The 18,871-nt window shown below is 44.9% G+C and overlaps 1 protein-coding gene across 2 annotated transcripts; it reads left to right on the forward strand.

The window, feature by feature from the left end:
* The first annotated feature begins 6,791 nt into the window (after positions 1 to 6,791).
* Positions 6,792 to 17,465, forward strand: Tefm (transcription elongation factor, mitochondrial). Of its 2 annotated transcripts, none has more exons than XM_021176038.3 (5): positions 6,792 to 6,860; positions 10,601 to 11,154; positions 13,083 to 13,540; positions 15,877 to 16,026; positions 16,853 to 17,465. In XM_021176038.3, the coding sequence occupies exons 2-5, from the start codon at positions 11,112 to 11,114 to the stop codon at positions 17,294 to 17,296; spliced, it is 1,095 nt and encodes a 364-aa protein (XP_021031697.1). In that variant the 5' UTR covers positions 6,792 to 6,860; positions 10,601 to 11,111; the 3' UTR covers positions 17,297 to 17,465. The 2 variants fall into 2 exon arrangements, with proteins under 2 accessions (XP_021031697.1, XP_021031696.1); XM_021176037.3 differs by lacking the exon at positions 6,792 to 6,860 and adding an exon at positions 7,447 to 7,531.
* The last annotated feature ends 1,406 nt before the right edge of the window (positions 17,466 to 18,871 follow it).

Here is an 18,871-nt window from a genome sequence, read left to right on the forward strand (position 1 = left end):
GGACACGCCCCTGGATGATATGCCCCGCCCCAAGGCAGCTCAGCCAAGCTCCACCGCCTGAGGGGAGGGACAGAAGTACACCAGATCTAATCTAGCCTGGCTAGAGACCATTGTTTATTCAGTCGCTCTGTACCCTATTGCCCACATCTGGAAAAGAGGCATGTGAGATTAGTGTGGCTATTTCCTCATTATGTCTGCACTGGAGGTTGTAAGTTCAGAAAAGTACAAGATTCATAAGGTTGGGGAGAGAGGACCCTTTGCTAGAGTTGCCTGCACGGTGAACAGGGAGATCTAGCTAAATAGCATTCATGAATAGGCATTCACACTGGGTGGGCTTTTGGCGGTGCCGTTTCTTTTGAGACACCATGCTCTTGTAAGTGATCTTAAAAAACTCACTGGTTCTGCAAGCTAGACTTGGATACAATTATTTGGTCTATCGGTGGTGTGCTACATGGGGTGAACACATTTGTTCATGTCCTCATCTCTCCATGTACACAACAGGCATGTGTCTGTGCTCCAGGGCTCCTCAGAAACACTGGGCACGCTCTAATTTGTGTTAAAGTGTTCTGCAGGTCTTACATCTGTGCAAACGCCCCCTTCTCAAAACACCCTCCATGATTCCCAGTCCCCAGATCTGGTCCTGTTATCATTCCTTAAGAGTGCCACCTATCCTCTGGAGCCCTGATTTTATCAGTGGTCCATGTGACATTACAATAACTTAGATAGCTGTGTGAATTCCAATCTCTGTGGCCTCACTAGAGTTCAGTGTCAATATTTTATTCCTGAGTCACCCATAGCTCTGAGAAAAGCCTCTACCCATTTTTAGAAAATTGATACATTTTCATGACTGGATTCACCAGGAGGTAGAGCAATCCAGATAGAACTGGAGCCTGTAAAATTCCATCACTGTGAGGGGTGCAGGGCTTGGGTGGTCTTGAGCCTGTTTCACTACATCTCTTCTCTTTGATACTCAGTGACTCACTGGAGGGGTCCAATCATTCATCTGTAATACACATGGGTTTCTTTTTTATAGACTTTTTTTTTTTTTTTTTTTTTTTTTTTTTTTTTTTGGTTTTTCGAGACAGGGTTTCTCTGTATAGCCCTGGCTGTCCTGGAACTCACTTTGTAGACCAGGCTGGCCTCGAACTCAGAAATCCACCTGCCTCTGCCTCCCGAGTGCTGGGATTAAAGGCGTGAGCCACCACGCCCGGCTTACACATGGGTTTCTATCCCGAAGGACATGAGGCCTTCCATACGGATATTCAACACACACACACTCACACACTCACACAGAGAAAGAGAGAGACAGAGAGAGAAACAGAGAGAGACACAGAGAGAGAGACCTGATAATGGTGGTATTCATCTAGGATTCCACAAATTTAAGATATGAATGTTGGTCCCAGCTGCATCTCTTCCTGTTTGTGAAGGAAGTGTGTCCTAACATTTCTCTAAACCTTGGCCTCATCTGGGAGATGGAAGGTTTTGAGGGATGCTGAGGCAGCATACAAATCTCTGAGAAGCCAGAGGTATCCTTGCTTCTCTGATGGGAACTCATTTGGAATGCCAGCTTTCGTTTCTCTCCGTTCCCATGGTGGAGGAGGTCAAGCCATCAGACCTGGAGAAGAGAAAGCACATTCCAAAAACAGCAGCCCTTAGGGGTCTGGACCACGTGTCTGTCAGGTTTGGGGTGGCTAGCCCCGGAGCATCCATGAAGGACCCAGTAAGTGAGCCAGCTGGGGTCAGGAGGCATGAAACTATTTACCAAACAAACTCAGAGATGATTCATTTCTGCTGCACTGAATTTAAAAAGAGACAGAAATAAGTGTCCCAGGAGGAGGATGGGAAAGACAACAATGTAAAGTATGCGGGCAGAGGGGACAGGCACAGTGGAAGAGGGCACAAGGCAAGGCCATCTCTCCTTTTCTCATCCTCAAGGCAAAGCTGGTCCATTTGGAGCCTCAGTCTTTCTTAGTCACCTGTAGCATCTTCACTCTTAACTCCTTGGAGCCTCATAAAGAAACAAAGCAGCACTCAGTTCTGAGAGGAGCCCTGACTGCAAGGCCCCTTGGATTTCTCTTCGCTTTCTTATTTTTGAAGGTTTTCTTTTAAAAGATAGGAAAGGTTTAAGATGGACTTGCAGCCATCGTATGAAAGGAAAAATGATGGTATGCTGGCACTTTGTGACAGGTGTCCTGCTTCCTGTCTCTTTGTTGGGGGCAAGGAGGTAATTAATATAGACTGGGTGCTTGAGTTCTACGATGTATCTCGGTGGGTAGCAGACATCTTGTGATTTCACAGAAGAGACGGACAGCTGAGCCCCAAAGGAGCTGTTACTCAAGGTCTTGTGGTCAAATGGTGTGTGCAACAGGAGCTGACAGACAGACAGATTTCCTGTTACAGTGTTGTTTAGTCTGTTTATTTCATGAAACCCTCTTTCTTCTCATCCTGAGTTTGGTACACTGTGTAATGATTATCACATTCAACACATACAGGAGAGAGAGAGAGAGAGAGAGAGCTATCTGTAAATCCAGTTCTAGGGGATCTGATGCCCTCTTCTGTCCTCTGAGGGCACTTGAAATCATATTCACATAAACAAACACAGACCTATATACATAGATTTTAAAATAAATAGCCTTACTAAAAAACTCACCCCCAACACACACACACACACACACACTCACACAGGCATACATACTCATACACACTCATACACTCACACACGCACACATACACACACTCACTCACCCTCACCGCCACAGACAACCCACGCTCATCACCACCCTGCTGCATACATCCTATAACTGAAAGCCTGTGACCTTTATTTTCCCTACTGATTTTTCAAAACATGCTCATCACCCAACAGAAACTCTGTCACCCACTCCTGGATTTGGTATGATAGACGCTTTACTCTGCCTGTGTGCTCAGAAATGACAAGCCAAAGGAACCTGGGAGCAATGCTTTCATCATAGCTCCTCAAGATACACAGAAAGATTAAGAGTTTGAGGCGTGCCTGCCTTACACAGTGAGTGCCAAACCAAGCTGAGCAAAGACTTATCTCAAAGTAAAATGTAAGACGAGGAGCTGGAGAGAAGGCTCAGTGGTTTAGAGCTGCTCTTGCTGAAAAACCAGTCAGGGTTCCCAGCATCCATGTGAGGCTGCTCACAGAGGCCCAGACATTTTTTACATATATGTGTGTATATATAAATAAATATATATGTACATGTTTATGTATATATGCAATACATATATGACCAAATCATTTTTAAAGCTTTATATTATTTCTATGTATATGTGTATGTAAAAATAAATCATTTGGGCTGGTGAGATGGCTCAGTGGGTAAGAGCACCCGACTGCTCTTCCGAAGGTCCAGAGTTCAAATCCCAGCAACCACATGGTGGCTCACAACCATCCGCAACGAGATCTGGCGCCCTCTTCTGGAGTGTCTGAAGACAGCTACAGTGTACTTACATATAATAAATAAATAAAATCTTTTAAAAAAAAATAAAATAAATCATTTTAGCCAGGCAGTGGTGGTGCACACCTTTAATCCCAGCACTTGGGAGGCAGAGGCAGGCGGATCTCTGAGTTCGAGGCGACCCTGGTCTACAGAGTGAGTTACAGGACAGACAGGGCTATACCGAGAAACCCTGTCTCCAAACAAACAAACAAAACAAAACAAAAACAAATCATTTAAAAATATTTATTTAAAAATTATGTGTATGTGTTTGTGGTAGTTATGTGTATTTGAGCACAGATGCCTGCAGAGCCAAAGGCATCGGATCCCTTGGAGGTGGAGTTAAAGGTAGTTGAGAGCCAGCGTGTAGGTGCTGGGAACATGATGTGGGTTCTGCCAGAACTGAAAGCACAACTGCTGGTCTCTCTCCAGCCCCTAAAGAAATCTTTTCTTCTTCAAGAATTAACAAGCTTGCTTCCCAGCACCTACAGCCAGTCCCCTGTCCTACACAATTGTGACTTCTATGGCCATGTGCAGTTAGCTGGATGGAAGCGTCAAGGCTTAGAGGGCCATTAGCACAAATCTCATTTCACTAGTTTTGGAAGAACAGTCAAATCTCAGCGAACCCAAATATATTTCAGAATTTAGGCTGTGGGCTCTCGGGATGAGAACTGTGGAGCTGCCCAAAGCCTAGCTGGGTGACGCAGCAGGTTCCTGGTGAGGTTAAAGAGGTCATGGCCGAGTCCCATGGCCTTAAATCACAGCTGCCCTGTCCTAAGCAGCCACATGGCCAAGAGGTGATTCCTATCCTCCCCAGATCTGGAAAATGAAAGAAGGCTGACCATTTCTTGTATTTTCCCGGCCTCTCTAAATCTTCCCCAGAAAACTCTGTCTCCATTCCCCTCCCACTCCAAAGCTCCACTTTGCTAAAATGCTGACTAGACAACCTCAGGGGAGTCCTTGAATTCTCTGACATTGGGGCCTGGTCATCAGCATCCAAGCCAAACCACAGTGTCACCTCACCACAGTCTGCAAAACGTCAGGTTATCAACCAACCATTTTTAGTGCTTACTGGTTTCTGAACACTGCGTGTAGAAATAGTCACGTGCCCTCTGCTTGTGGTGCTGACAGAAGCCAGGCATGGTGGTGAACACCTTTAATCCTAGCATTTAGGAGGCAGAGGCAGGTGGATCTCTGTAAGTTCATGGTCAGCCTTGTCTACAGAGAAAGTTCTAGAACACCCAGGACTACAAACCCTGTGTAAAACAAAACACCCCCCCCCAAAAAAAAGGGAAAACCAAGAGAGAGAGAGAGAGAGAGAGAGAGAACAAAGAAAAAAGGGTAAAATGGAAAGCTGGCTTTATAATTTAGCAGACGGGCTTTGCCTAGCACACATGAGCCCTAAGTTAAATACCAGTACTGACCAAAAAGAAGAAAGAAGAAGAAGAAGAAGAAGAAGAAGAAGAAGAAGAAGAAGAAGAAGAAGAAGAAGAAGAAGAGGAGGAGGAGGAGGAGGAGGAGGAGGAGGAGGAGGAGGAGGAGGAGGAGGAGGGAAAGAAGAAAGGAGATTAGAAATTATTCCCAAGGGAAGAATTCTGAGCCAGAGGCTGTCTTGCCCCAGGCCATTGCTGAGGGCTGAGACCAGAATTTGAGGGTGGGTTGAGGCAGCCTCTCTAGGGTGCTCAGTCCAGACAACAGCTGCTGGGGTGATGAAGAAGCCAGGACCCTGGGACAGAATGTCCTCTGTAAACAAAACTCCCAGGGCTCCTCAGGACACAAACACTCAAGTCTCTTTTGCAGATTGGTGCTGTCCAGCTGAGAGGAGCCACAGAAGGCCTGGAAGAAAGCCTTCTGCTGTGTTCCCAGGAACAGGCTTGAGAGCCCCAGGGAACAGAGCATGACCTCTTTGAAAATGTAAAAAAATTATATTTATTAGTTTTAGAATTTTCAAGAAAATGATAATTATAGGGGATTTGGAAAAAAACACAGTGAAAGAAAACACGGTTCCCACTGACGACCCGTAGATTGCAGGGTGGGGCTAGGCTGACTTGGACAAGTTCATCTTATCTTTGTCACAATGCCCGAATGAATACAGACTAGTTTTAGGCCTGCTTGGTGAACAAGGCAGCTCTAGCCCAGAGACAGTAAGTTATTTACTGGACATCACAGTGCTGAAGTGAAGCATTCTGGGTGGGTGCAGAGCTGAGGCTGGGGTTTAGATCCAGTTTGTCATGGCAGGTTTTCATCAGTGCATTAGGGGGAGTCTGAGAACATAACCTCCAAAAGGCGCTGCCAGGTAACTGAGCCTCACACAGTACTTAATCACCACACACCCCGGAAGAGGGCATCGGATCCCATTACAGGTGGCTGTGAGCCACCATGTGGTTGCTGGGAATTGAACTCAGGACCCCTGGGAGAGCTTTACCTCTGAGCTATCCATTCTCTCTAGCCCCCTTTAAAATTTTATATGTATCATTTTTGCTTGTTTGTTTTGTTTTGAGACAGGGTCTCTCTGTGTAGCCCTGGCTGTCCTGGAACTCACTTTGTTTATCAGGCTGGCCTCCAACTCAGAAATCCGCCTGCCTCTGCCTCCCGAGTGCTGGGATTAAAGGCGTGCGCCACCACGCCCGGCTTACTCTTTTTTTTTTAAAGTTACATTTATCTATTGATGTATTCACACATGTGTGCTGCGGTGCATGTGTAAAGGTCAGAGAATAATAACTTGGGTCAAGTCTGCCGCATGGGTTCTAAGGGCTAACATAGGCTGTCAGAATTAGCAGCAAGTGCCTTTATCTGCTGAGCCATCTTGCCGGCCATGTTTGGTTTTTCTCTTTTTAGACCTGGGGCCAGGTCCTCTGACATCTTCATTCTTTTGATTGTGCAGTGTTGGGACTTGAATCCAGAGCCTCAAATATGTTAGGCCAGAACTACACCCACCCTAGCCAGGGTCTTACCATTAATTAGGTCAGGATGCCCTTGACCTCCATCCTCCTACCTCAGCCTCCAGAGGTTATAGATGTGCACTACTGTATCTAACTATGGAGGACTGATTTTTTTAAAAAAAATCTCTACAAACAAAATTAATTTGTTTCAAGGACACTTATCTGGAAAAAGAAACGGGGAAAGGAGAAGCAGCTGATTTTGGGAGGAAGATGACCACTTTCATTCTGAGCACTCTGGTTCTGGTTTGCAGTGACCCACGAGGACTAGCCTGTCACTTTCCTTGCCACCTCCAGTTTCTGGTCAAAGTGCAGTTCTGAATGGAGGCTCTGAGGAGGACGTTTCCTGTCAAAGCTATTAATCATCAACTCTGAAGACCAGACGACGCTCTGATGGGAAAACCAGCACCCATGGAGCGGATGCTGTACATGTGTTCACTTTACTCGGTGTCCCAAGTCCTGTGAGGTAGCTACCGCCGCCGCCTCCAACTTACAAATGAGGAACCTGAGGCTCAGGGGGAACTCCCTGCTTTGGCAGCTTAGCAAGAACTCAGTTGTGTTTTCCTGAACCGTACCATCTCTCAAAGGCATCCCGAGGGCTCCGAAGGGTTTGTTTCAGGCATGAGTGCCACAGAGCTGCTGAAATGAACCATGGGAAATTTATTCCCTCACACTTCAGGAGTCCAGACACCTGAGAGCAGAGTGTCAGGGGGGTTGGTTCCTTCTGAGGACTCTACAGGAAATGGATTTCATGCTTCTCTCTGACCTTCAGGTCATACATACAGATGTGTCACTCTGCTGTCACTAGGCATTCACACGGACATCTCCTGAGGACAGTGGTCATGTTAGAATGGAGTTGTTGTTGTTGTTGTTGTTGTTTTTGTTTCATTTGGGAAGACAGCGTTTCTGTGTGTAGCCCTGGCTGTCCTGAAATTAGCTCTGTAAACGAGGTTGGCCTCAGACTCATAGAGACCCACCGGTCTCTGCCTCTCAAGTGTTGGGATTAAAGGCAAGTGCCACCACTGCCTGGTGGCATTTTATTTTTTACATAGGCTGGTGAGATGGCTTACTGAGGAAAGGGTCTTGCCACCAAGCCAGGTGACCTGAGTTTGATTCCTGGAACTCACGTGGTAGCAGGTAAGACCCATATCCAGTCAATTGTCCTCAGACCATCATGCATGTGCGTGTACAGATGCACAACCCCGTCACAAATACATAAATGGATCTGAAAATGTAAAACTTCAAGGTAAATGCTGGAGAGGTGGCTCAGTTCAAAGGTAGCACTGCTCTTGCAGAGGACCAGAGTTTATTCCCAGCATCCACATCAGTGACTCCTGGCCAGCTATAATGTCAAGGGGTCCTCTGGCCTCCTCAGACACCTGCACTTTGGGTCATCCCTACCCCTACCCAACACACATACACATTCATAATTTTATTTTGTTTTGTTTTTTTGTTTGAGACAGGGTTTCTCTGTATAGCACTGGCTGTCCTGGAACTCACTCTGTAGACCAGGCTGGCCTTGAACTCAGAAATCCGCCTGCCTCTGCCTCCCAAGAGCTGGGATTAAAGGCGTGTGCTACCACACCCAGCACATTCATAATTTTAAAAGAATTAAAAAAATAAATCTTTAAAGAGTTATTTATTTTATGTATATGAGTACACCATCTCTGTCTTCAGACATACCAGAAGAGGGCATCAGATCCCATTACAGATGGTTGTGAGCCACCATGTGGTTGCTGGGAATTGAACTCAGGACCTCTAGAAGAGCAGTCAGTGCTTCCAACCCCCAAGTCATCTCTCCAGCCCCCAAATCTTTTTTCTTTCTTTCTTTTTAAAGCTTCCAATTCAGAAAGAAATGACTGCCTTTTCACTCCAGAATTTACTATTTTCTGAGAGGTAACGGTTCAATTACATTATTCAAAACAGATATATTGAATCGTAACTCCCAGTACCTCAGTAGGCAGCCTTATTTGAAAAGAAGGTCACTGGCAATGGCATTAGTTGAAATGACATGGAGGCTGAGGGATGGGTAGCTCTTGCCTAGCACACATGAGGCTCTGGATTCAAGTCCCAACACTACACAGTCAAAAGAATAAGACTGACAGGTGACCTGGGACATAGCTCCACTATCTTAGGTGGCTGAGAGGAGAGGAGACCTTGAGCCCAGAAGTTCAAGGGTATCCTGGGCAACATCCTAAGAGCCTATCTCAAAAATACTTCCTTCTCCCAAAATGAGATTACACAGGACTAAATCCGTGGCCACTCCAACATGGCTGCTGTTCTCATGAGATGTCTGTGTGAATGCCTAGTGACAGCAGAGTGACACATATGTGGAGGAGGTGGTCATCTGAAGGTCAGAGAGAAGCATGCATTTCCTGCAGAGTCCTCAGAAGGAACCAACCCCCCTGACACTCTGGTCACAGGTGTCTGCACTCCTGAAGTGTGAGGGAATAAATTTCCCATGGTCCATTTCAGCATCTTGTGGCACTCAATGAAACAGGAAACAATTCTGTATAAAATTTTGTGTTTTAAATTTTTTGAGCAGGGCCTGGTGGCGCAGGCCTTTAATCCCAACACTTGGGAGGCAGAGGCAGGTGAATTTCTGAGTTCGAGGCCAGCCTGGTCTACAGAGTGAGTTACAGGACAGCAAGGGCTACACAGAGAAACCCTGTCTTCGAAAAACAAAAACAAAAAAAAATTTTTTTTTTTTTTTGAGCTGGGCAGTGGTGGTGCATGCCTTTAGTCCCAGCACTTAGGAGGTAGAGACAGGTGGATTTCTGAGTTCCAGGACAGCCAGGGCTACACACAGAGAAACCCTGTCTCAAAAAACCTAAAAAGAAAACAAAATTTTGGAAGATTTTAAAATTGTCTTTATTTTTGTTAGATCCTTACATTCTGGAGACATCATTAAGATTCATAGAATTTCCATGAGTTTCCCTAACTAACCCATTTTTTTTAAGACTAGGTCTCACTATGACAGCCCAGGCTGACCTGGAATTCGTGCTTGAGTACAGGGATGTGTTACCACACCAGGCTCTCTCTCTCTCTCTCTCTCAAAGATTTATTTATTTATTTATTTATTTATTTATTATATGTAAGTACACTGTCACTGTCTTCAGACACACCAGAAGAGAGTATCAGATCTCATTACAGATGGTTGTGAGCCACCAAGTGATTGCTGGGATTTGAACTCAGAACCTCCAGAAGAGCAGTCAGTGCTCGTAACCGCTGAGCCATCTCTCCAACCACAGACTCTCTTAAGAATAACTTTTATTTTAGACTTATTAATTTGTGTATATGAGTGTTTTGCCTACATGTATGTCTGTGTGCCAAGTCTGTGCCTGGTGCCTGTGGAGGTCAGAAGAGGTTATTGGACATCCTGGAACCAGAATTATAGATGGTTGTCAGCCACCATGTGGATGTTGTGAACCAAAGCCGGATCCTCCACAAGAGCAACAAGTACTCTGAACGGCTGAGCCTGTGAATAGCCTTTGTTGTTGATGCCTTTTGAGACAGAGTCATTTTTGTAGTCTAGGGTGGCCTCAAACTCATTACATAACCTAGACTGGACTCAAGCTCACAATTCTCCTCATGCTCCTAAGTGTGGGCATTATAGGTTAGCTACGACGTCTAATATAACCACAAACCCATTACCAGAACTCTTTTCCACTCTTCTTCCTTAGCCCAGGTTTCATTCCCCACAGTTCACTCTGCCTTGGCAAGAAAATCTGTTGGCATTTCTCCTACGCTCCGCCCAAGTTACCTGGCAACAGCCAGGTAGGCCTGGCTTTGCTCTAAAAGGAACTGCTTGCCCTCTCAGACTCTTTTCTCTCTGACCCCTTTTCCCCTCTCTCCTCTTCTCCCTCCCCGTCCTCTTCAACGTGTACCCGGCCACCAGTTCGTGTTCTCTCTCTCTCTCTCTCTCTCTTTCCCCCTTTCCCTGCCTCTACTCCCTTCTTAACCCCCCCCCCCCGCCAAATAAACTCTATGCTATACTAGAGCTGGGTACCTCGGAGAGGAGGGGGATGCCTCAGGATGGGCCCACTGAGGCACCCCCTCTCACCACACCATACCACGCTCCATAAAACACAACAATTGTTTTATAAAACACATCACAATAACTTTCCGATTCCTCTTTCTTGTCCTCAGGTTCTTCTCCAGTCCAGCCTCACATTGGCTGCAAATGACCAATTTTTTTTTTCCTAGAAAGCCCCTCTAATCTGACTTTGCAACTAAAAAACAAGCGACCTGCCCGACTTTTTCAACTGTTCCACTTCGCATTCCAAGGATCAAATGTGGCTTCAGACTCACCTCCCCCCATCCTTTTCAAACAGTCAAAAGTGCCCAGCGTCAAAGAGAACTCATACATTGGCCTTCTCATCCCGTGCATCTCTCCCAGTTACTCCTCTCAACTCCGCACAGGGTTACATGTGTGCATACAGGCTCCCCACTGTCTGCTGTGTGTCTGGGAACCCAGAAGAGACTCGCCCCAAAACAGGATTAAACCTAGTCTACTCCTTTGCATCTCAGCGATCCCTACGGGCCACACTTTCTCCGGAGAACATGAGCCATCAATCACTAGGAACTCAGTTGGCATTTTCCTGAGACTGTCGCTTTCTCCGGAACCTTTCTGCCCAGCCTCCGCCGAGCACTTTTTGTTGGAACACACGGAACCGGAAGTTGGAGGAGGAACACAGGCGTGGGAAAGAGCCTGGCGATGTCTTGGAGGACAAACCTTGCTTGCATTATCAAGGCCGGAGGTAGGGTTCCTGAGCACGAGGTGGATTGCTTGCCAGTCATTAGCCTGTAACCGGGAGTGGTTCTCTTCTGCCCCGTGTCCGGTTGTCCAGCGTGGAGCTGTAGCGGAGCTAAGGGGCGTTCATGTCCCCCAGCCCCGGAGCCCGTCCGCTTTAGTGGCCCAAGGTCCACGCGCGTGCGCCCCTTCCCGGGCCGGAGTAGCTCGCTTAGCCTCTGGCTGTGTCATCTTCCTGTGGCCGCGCTGGGAGGATGACTTTACACCGTCTTATAAAGTTATCCATTGCACAATGTAGACTTTGCTTGCAAAAATACAGCCTTGTTAGCAATATTGAGAACCATGCAGAACAAAATAAACCGTCCCTACCACTTAGTTAATATCACCAGCCCCCACCTGCCCCAGTCAGAGCTCCATGTTGCCCAAGCTGGTCTGCAAATTCACTATGTAGCTAAATCCTGATCTTCCTGCTTCCACCTCCTAAATGCTAGGATTACAAGTGAGGACCACCACTCCTGACCAGCTAAAACATTTATTATAAACGTATAAAGTTTAATTTCCTTTAGTTCCATCAGATGATAAACTAGTAATGGAACTGAAGATCAATGGTAAGAGACGATACAAAAAAATCCTCTTAATATTATAAATGCCATAAGTAGCAGACATTTGAAATAATTTTAATTAAAATTAAGTGGTGCTAGGTATAGAAACCAAGGCCTTGTCAGAAACTAGGTCCTACCTACCGGCCCTTAACTTTTTTGATTGCTTTTTTTTTTGTTTGTTTTTTTTTTTTTTTTTTTTGAGACAGGGTTTCTCTGTATAGCCCTGGCTATCCTGGAACTCACTTTGTAGACCAGGCTGGCCTCGAACTCAGAAATCCACCTGCCTCTGCCTCCCAAGTGCTGGGATTAAAGGCGTGCGCCACCACCGCCCGGCTTGATTGTTTTTACTTTAGCAAACAGTCTCATTGCCTGGAACACTGTACTAGACCAGTCTGGCCATGAACTCTCAGAGATCTGCCTGGTTTTGCCTCCCAAATGCTGGTTTTGTTTGATTGGTTGGTTTTTTGAATCAGGGTTTTCTCTGAGTAGCCCTGGCTGTCCTGGAACTCACTCTGTAGACCAGACTGGCTTCAGAACTCAGAAATCGGCCTGTCTTTGCCTCCCAAGTGCTGGGATTAAAGGCATGGGCCACCACTGCCTGGCTCAAATGCTGGTATTAAAGGTGGACTCTACTTATCCCGAGAAGACTACAATTTCTTTATTTTAATTAATTAAAGTTTTGGAGATGAGGTCTCAGGTAGTCCAGACTGTCATAAAACTCGGAATCTGAATCTTGTATGGAATCTCCCCTCAGGTGCTGAGGTTGTAGATACGGAGTTACAGTGCCAGGCAACTACAGCTTCTTTCTTGAGACAGCGCCTCCGTGTAGTACTGGCTATCCTGGTGCAGCTGAATTACTATGAAGTCAAGGCCATCCTGGTCTTCATTACTGAATTTGAGGCCTGTTTGGACTATCTAGTGACATCCTGTCTCAAAAAAGAAAACAACAACAAAAACCCCACAAACAAACCCAACCCTACTAATGATCAAAACCAACCAACCACAAACCAAACAAACCCTCAAAGATAGATAACTGTAATTATTGTAAAACTACTCTTTATGTTTTGTTTGTTTTTCAATACAGAGTTTCACTGTGCAGTCCTGGTTGTCCCGAACTTCCTCTGTAGACCAGGCTGCCCTTGAACTCAAGAGATCCTCCTGCTTTTGCCTCCCCAGTGCTGGGATCAAAGGTGTGCACAACTACAACCAGCTCTACACTCCTTTAAAAGACAATTCTCTGTGATAATATGGTCTGTGTGCAAGTCTGTATAATTGCACAAGCTTGGGTAATAACTGTCAAAGGAAAACATTATAATTCAAGTTTCCCTTTTAGGGAGGAGATGGTTTCCAGTCCCAGAGTACTCATCCCTGCCTCCAGTCCTAAATAACACCTGCTCTGTGAGAAAATCCACTGCACCTGAGAAACTTGTTGCCAGCGTTGCTGCTTGTGATACAAATGGAAAGGAACCCGGGAATGCATTGGACAGGCTCTTCTCCCTGGAGCAGCAGGCTTCTATCTTACAAGTGTTGAATACAGCTTCTGATAAAGAACTGGAAGCTTTCAGGTTGCTTCGAGGAAGAAAGTCTGTCAATATTGTAGAACACAGAAAGAAGTTTGGGCCGTTTCAGAGGTTGGAGAATTTGATAGACGTGCCCTTGATCCAATATAAAACTGCTGTTGAAGTTTGTAACTCCATTCTCTGTCCGGAGAACAGACGGAAGAAAAAGTCACAGGAGAAGTGGCTGCTGAGAAAGTTCATCAAGCCAGGTGTAGAGCAAGAGAGACTTAAGGTACAGTCTCCCCTGACCACCACCCTTTGGGAACTTACTCTGGGAAGCAAAGCACCGTTCCCAGTGGTGGGTGAGAGAACGAGGTTTTTGTTTTATTTCTAATTGTGTGTGTGTGTGTGTGTTTGTGTGTGTGCTCTCTTCTCTCTCTCTTTCCTAGTCAGGAAAACTTTCTTTTATATATATATATATTTTTTTTTTATTAGGTATTTTTCTCATTTACATTTCCAATGCTATCCCAAAAGTCCCCCATACCCTCCTCCCCCACTCCCCTACCCACCCACTCCCACTTTTTGGCCCTGGCATTCCCCTGTACTGGGGCATATAAAGTTTGCATGTCCAATGGGCCTCTCTTTCCAGTGATGGCCGACTAGGCCATCTTTTGATACATATGCAGCTAGAGTCAAGAGCTCCGGGGTACTGGTTAGTTCATAATGTTGTTCCACCTATAGGGTTGCAGATCCCTTTAGCTCCTTGGGTACTTTCTCTAGCTCCTCCATTGCGGGCCCTGTGATCCATCTAATAGCTGACTGTAAGCATCCACTTCTGTGTTTGCTAGGCACTGGAGGAAAACTTTCAAGAGTCAGTTCTTTCTTTATGCTGTGTGGATTTTGGTGGGCTTGGTTGCAAGTGCTCTAACCCTCTGATTCATCTCACCGACCCAAAATAAGATCCTTTAGGTTTAGGTAGGAGTCTAGATATACTCATATTACTGGGTGATTGTTGCACAAAATGAAAGGTACTGATAGGGCTGGTGAGATGGCTCAGTGGTTAAGAGCACCAACTGCTTTTCCAAAGGTCCTGAGTTCAAATCCCAGCAACCACATGGTGGCTCACAACCATCCGTAACAAGATCTGATGCTCTCTTCTGGAGTGTCTGAAGACAGCTACAGTGTACTCACATATAATAAAATAAAATAAATCTAAAGAAAGGTACTGATAATTGCCAGGTGACCGGAGGGAATCCTGTAAGGAAGGACTTGGGGAAAGTTTGCTGAAAGCTCAACTTGGAAGAGAGGAATTAGGCTAGTGGGTAGAAGACTTTCTGCATAGGAAAAGTGAATGACTAAGTTTATCTACACAAGGCTTCGTTTTTATTATAATCACGTTAGTCCTTATTGTCACCATGCCTTTGCCTTCCGAGTGCTGGCATCGATGGACTGGGCCACCACCACTTGGTTCCCCCTGAGCTTTCTAACTGGCCCCTATTTTTAGTTTTTATTTTTTGAGGCAGGGTCTTATTCTGTTGTCCAGGCTGGCTCAACCTGGCTTAACTCTTTTTTTTTTTTTTGGTTTTTCTGTGTAGCCTTGGCTGTCCTGGCACTCACCTTGTAGACCAGGCTGACCTCGAACTCAGAAATCCGCCTGCCTCTGCCTCCCAAGTGCTGGGATTAAAGGCGTGCGCCACCTCGCCCTGGCTTAACTCTTAACCTGGATGGTCTCAAACTTGTTTGCTGGCTCCCTATGCATACACCCACCCACCCAGACACCTGTACAATACTGATGCACATATACCACACACAACAGCACACATCAAAAACAGTTCTAAGAATTAAAAAACAATCAGTTGACCATGAATGGCTGTGTGCAAAAGGTTTAGTAGTAGTGTTCATGCACAGTGAATCAGAAGGTCCTTGTTTTCAGATGGTCCTCTACCCTTTTCATTATGTTCCTTTTACTTCTCTGTATGTTTCTGACATGAGTGTGGGACATCAGAGGATAATCTGAATTCGTTTTTTCCTTCCACCACTTGGATCCCAGGGAATAAACTTTGGTCTTTGTCTTGGTAGAAAGCAGCTTTTCCCACTAACCCATCTTGATGCCCTCTTTGTTTGGGTGTATGTTCGCAGGTGTGCTGTTCACATGTGTGCCAAGGAAGACTTGAGGTGGTATTCTTCCTCTTTTGGTATCTTGTGATTTTTTGTTGTTGTTGTTGTTATTTTTCAAAACAGGATTTCTGTGTAAACTTTGGCTGTCCTGAAACTCACTCTGTAGACCAACCAGGCTGGCCTCAAAGTCACAGAGATTCACCTGCCTCTGTCTCCCAAGTGCTGGGATTAAAAGGTGGTGCCACCATTGCCAATCAATTTTCTTTTAATTTAACTGCATCTTTATGTGTCCCTTTCACTGTAGAAGTCAGTGGACAACTTGGGTGGCGTCAGCTGACTCCTTCCACCATGTGGATTATAAAATAAATAATTTTAAAAAATGACCCTTAAGACATCTATTAATTTTTTAGGTGATCTATTGATCACGTAAAGTTGTTAAGCATTTTGAGTTTGTAGGTTTATAGCTGTGAGATTTCTACACTTGTCATCAAATCAGTTCTTCTCCTTTAGGCAGTTAAGAGTATCGTATCTATTGTTTTTGGTACTCGAAGAATTGCATGGGCTCACCTTGACCGGAAACCAACTGTGCTGGACTGGCAGCAGACTGAGTGCTGGAAATTAACTAACAAAACATACCCAACGTCCTTTTATCTGGAAGAGGTAAGACCGTGGTTGGTCCCTGTACCTTGTTTTCTGCCTTGTGCATTCCTACAAGGTTTCTTGTACAGTTAGTTCAGTCTGGCAGTTCTAAAAGGGATGTTAAGAAAAAAAAAAAAAAAAAAACTGGGTCTTTGGGGCACCTTTTACTATTATAGCTTTATTTTTTTATTTTTTTATTTTTTTTGGTTTTTCGAGACAGGGTTTCTCTGTGTAGCCCTGGCTGTCCTGGCACTCACTTTGTAGACCAGGCTGGCCTCGAACTCAGAAATCCGCCTGCCTCTGCCTCCCGAGTGCTGGGATTAAAGGCGTGCGCCACCACGCCCGGTCTATTATAGCTTTATTATATTTGCTTAAAAAATGTAGAAACCTTGTCTTTTACTTTACTTATTTATTTAATGTAAGTACACTGTTGCTGTCTTCAGACACCAAAAGGGCATCAGATCCCATTACAGAGGGACGGTTGTGAGCCATCTCGTGGTTGCTGGGGATTGAACTCAGGACCTCTGAAAGAGGTCTAGAGGTTAGTTCTCTTAACCGCTGAGCATCTCTCTAGCCCTGTATTAAGTCTTCAAGATGTGAAATGGGCAGGGATTGCTACTTCGGTGAGCACATGGCTATAAGAGGCTTTGACCAGACCCTTGCAACCTGCAGAGTCCAGGCTAAGGCCAACCCTCTGTTCTATACTGGAATATTTCAAATTATTAAAATTTTGAGTTGCTGAGTCTCGAAGTCAGTTCAAGAAGCTTTTTAGTTATCTCAGAGTTATTAGAAATGGGAAAAACATGAAGCATAATCATTCTGATTTCTGATTTTTTTTTTTTTTAAGATTTCTTCAGTCATCTCAAAGATACCTAAAGCAGATCTCTACATTTTGGAAAAATCAGGACTTTCCATTCAGAACACATCTCTGCTTCCTATACTGTTACACTTTCTTATCACAGAAGCCATGCTGTATGCCTTACTCAACAAAACTTTTGCTGAGGATGGCCAGCACCGAGTGCTGAGCATAAATCGAAATGCTGTGGGCAAGCACTTTGACCTGATGATCGGCGACACGAGGACGAGTGGGAGGGAGCTAGTGAAGCAGTTCCTCTCTGAGTCTGTGCTGAAGAAGCAGCCTCGGGTGTTCTTCCCACAGGACCTCGTAGTGCAGTACAGACAGAAGGCTGTCAAGAGCTCATACCGGATTGAAGAGTTGTATGACTCCTTATTACAAGCTGTTGCTTTTTACGAGTTAGTCTTTGGCAAAGACTCAGAGCTCAAATGTTAATGCACTCACTTTAGTGTTACACTTATTTATTAAAGCAGTGGTTCCCATCTTCCATGTTAGTGGAAAACATTTTGAATATATTTTCCATGTTTATAAAATCTGATTTTTGGCTTAAAAAAAATGAGCCAAGACCAAATCAATAAATATTTTGTGAGATTCTGTGCCTTCTTTGCTTAAGTTCTAAATAGTAAGGAGCCACACAGAGCCAAAAGTTACCTCCATTTAAAAGCAAGTACCAGGCTGGAGAGATGGTCATTACTCTCGGCTGCTTTTCTAGGGAGCCCCAATTTGGTTCTCAGCCCTCACTGTAGGTGTTCACAGTTTCCTATAACATCAGTTCCAAGGGATGCGGTGTTCTTTGTTCTCCTGCACCGACACACACAGGAAACATACATACTCATAGAAAAACAAAAGATAACCATTTAAAAAGTAAAATCTAAGAGCCGGGCATGGTGCCTTTAATCCCAGCACTGTAGGAGGCAGAGGCAGGCGGATCTACAGAGTTTTGGGATAGCTAGACAGGGCCACACAGAGAAACCTTGTTTTGAAAAACTTAAAAAAAAAACAAAAACTATAACCCTAGTAAGAGAATGGTGAACTAGCTGAATTGATAGTTGTACCTGTAATCTGCACTCAGAAGAGAGAAGCAGTAAGATTGTGTGAGGTCACTTTGGGAATAGAGTGAGTTTTTTTTTGTCCCCAAACTTCTCCCAAACGCCCACTAGGTTATGTCCCTGCTAAAGAGGCAGTTTTGAGAACTTGAACAGTTTTATGGATTTATTTTACATTGGTTGATCAGCTGTTGAGAATGATCAGAGACCCTAATAATAAAACATCTGAGTAGCAGCTGAACACCTACAGGAGCCACCCAGCAGGGAATGCAGATACACTTATAAGCTTCAAGAGCGGGACAGATGGGGGGAGAGGGCTTAGGGAACTTTCGGGATAGTATTTGAAATGTAAATGAAGAAAATATCTAATAAAAAATTTGAAAAAAAAAAAAAAAAAAAGAAGAACTGTACAGATGCCTCAGCGGTTAAGAGTCCTTGCTGGGGCTGGTGAGATAGCTCAGGGGTTAAGAGCGCCGACTGCTCTTCCAAAGGTCCTGAGTTCAAATCCCAGCAACCACATGGTGGTTTACAACCATCCATAACAAAATCTGATGCTCTCTTCTGGAGTGTCTGAAGACAGCTACAGTGAACTCACATATAATAAATAAATAAATAAATAAATCTGGAGTGTCTGAAGACAGCTACAGTGTACTCACATATAATAAATAAATAAATTAAAAAAAAAAAAAGTCCTTGCTGCCCTTGTAGGGTCCTGGGTACAAGTCCCTGCCCCAACATGGTAAGCAGCTCATACCCATCTGTAACTCCAGTTCCAGGGCACCCACTGGCCTCTCATGACCTCATTGCAAGCATGTGGTTCATATACATACATGCAGAAAAACATGCATACACATAAAAAACATAAATCTTTAAAAAGCATTGACCAGCCGGGTGGCACACGCCTTTAATCCCAGCACTTGGAAGGCAGAGGCAGTGGATTTCTGTGAGTTTGAGGCCAGCCTGG

This window comes from Mus caroli, unplaced genomic scaffold (genome assembly GCF_978045245.1).
Source record: "Mus caroli unplaced genomic scaffold, Mus_caroli_1 scaffold_13, whole genome shotgun sequence".
NCBI lineage: Eukaryota > Metazoa > Chordata > Mammalia > Rodentia > Muridae > Mus > Mus caroli.

Bases quoted from the DNA above. Each gene is read 5' to 3' on its own strand.
- Tefm (XM_021176038.3), top strand. From the start codon at position 11,112: ATGTCTTGGAGGACAAACCTTGCTTGCATTATCAAGGCCGGAG. The intron at 13,541-15,876 runs GTACAGTCTCCC...CTTCTCCTTTAG, and splicing joins TAGAGCAAGAGAGACTTAAG to GCAGTTAAGAGTATCGTATC. The intron at 16,027-16,852 runs GTAAGACCGTGG...TTTTTTTTTAAG, and splicing joins CGTCCTTTTATCTGGAAGAG to ATTTCTTCAGTCATCTCAAA.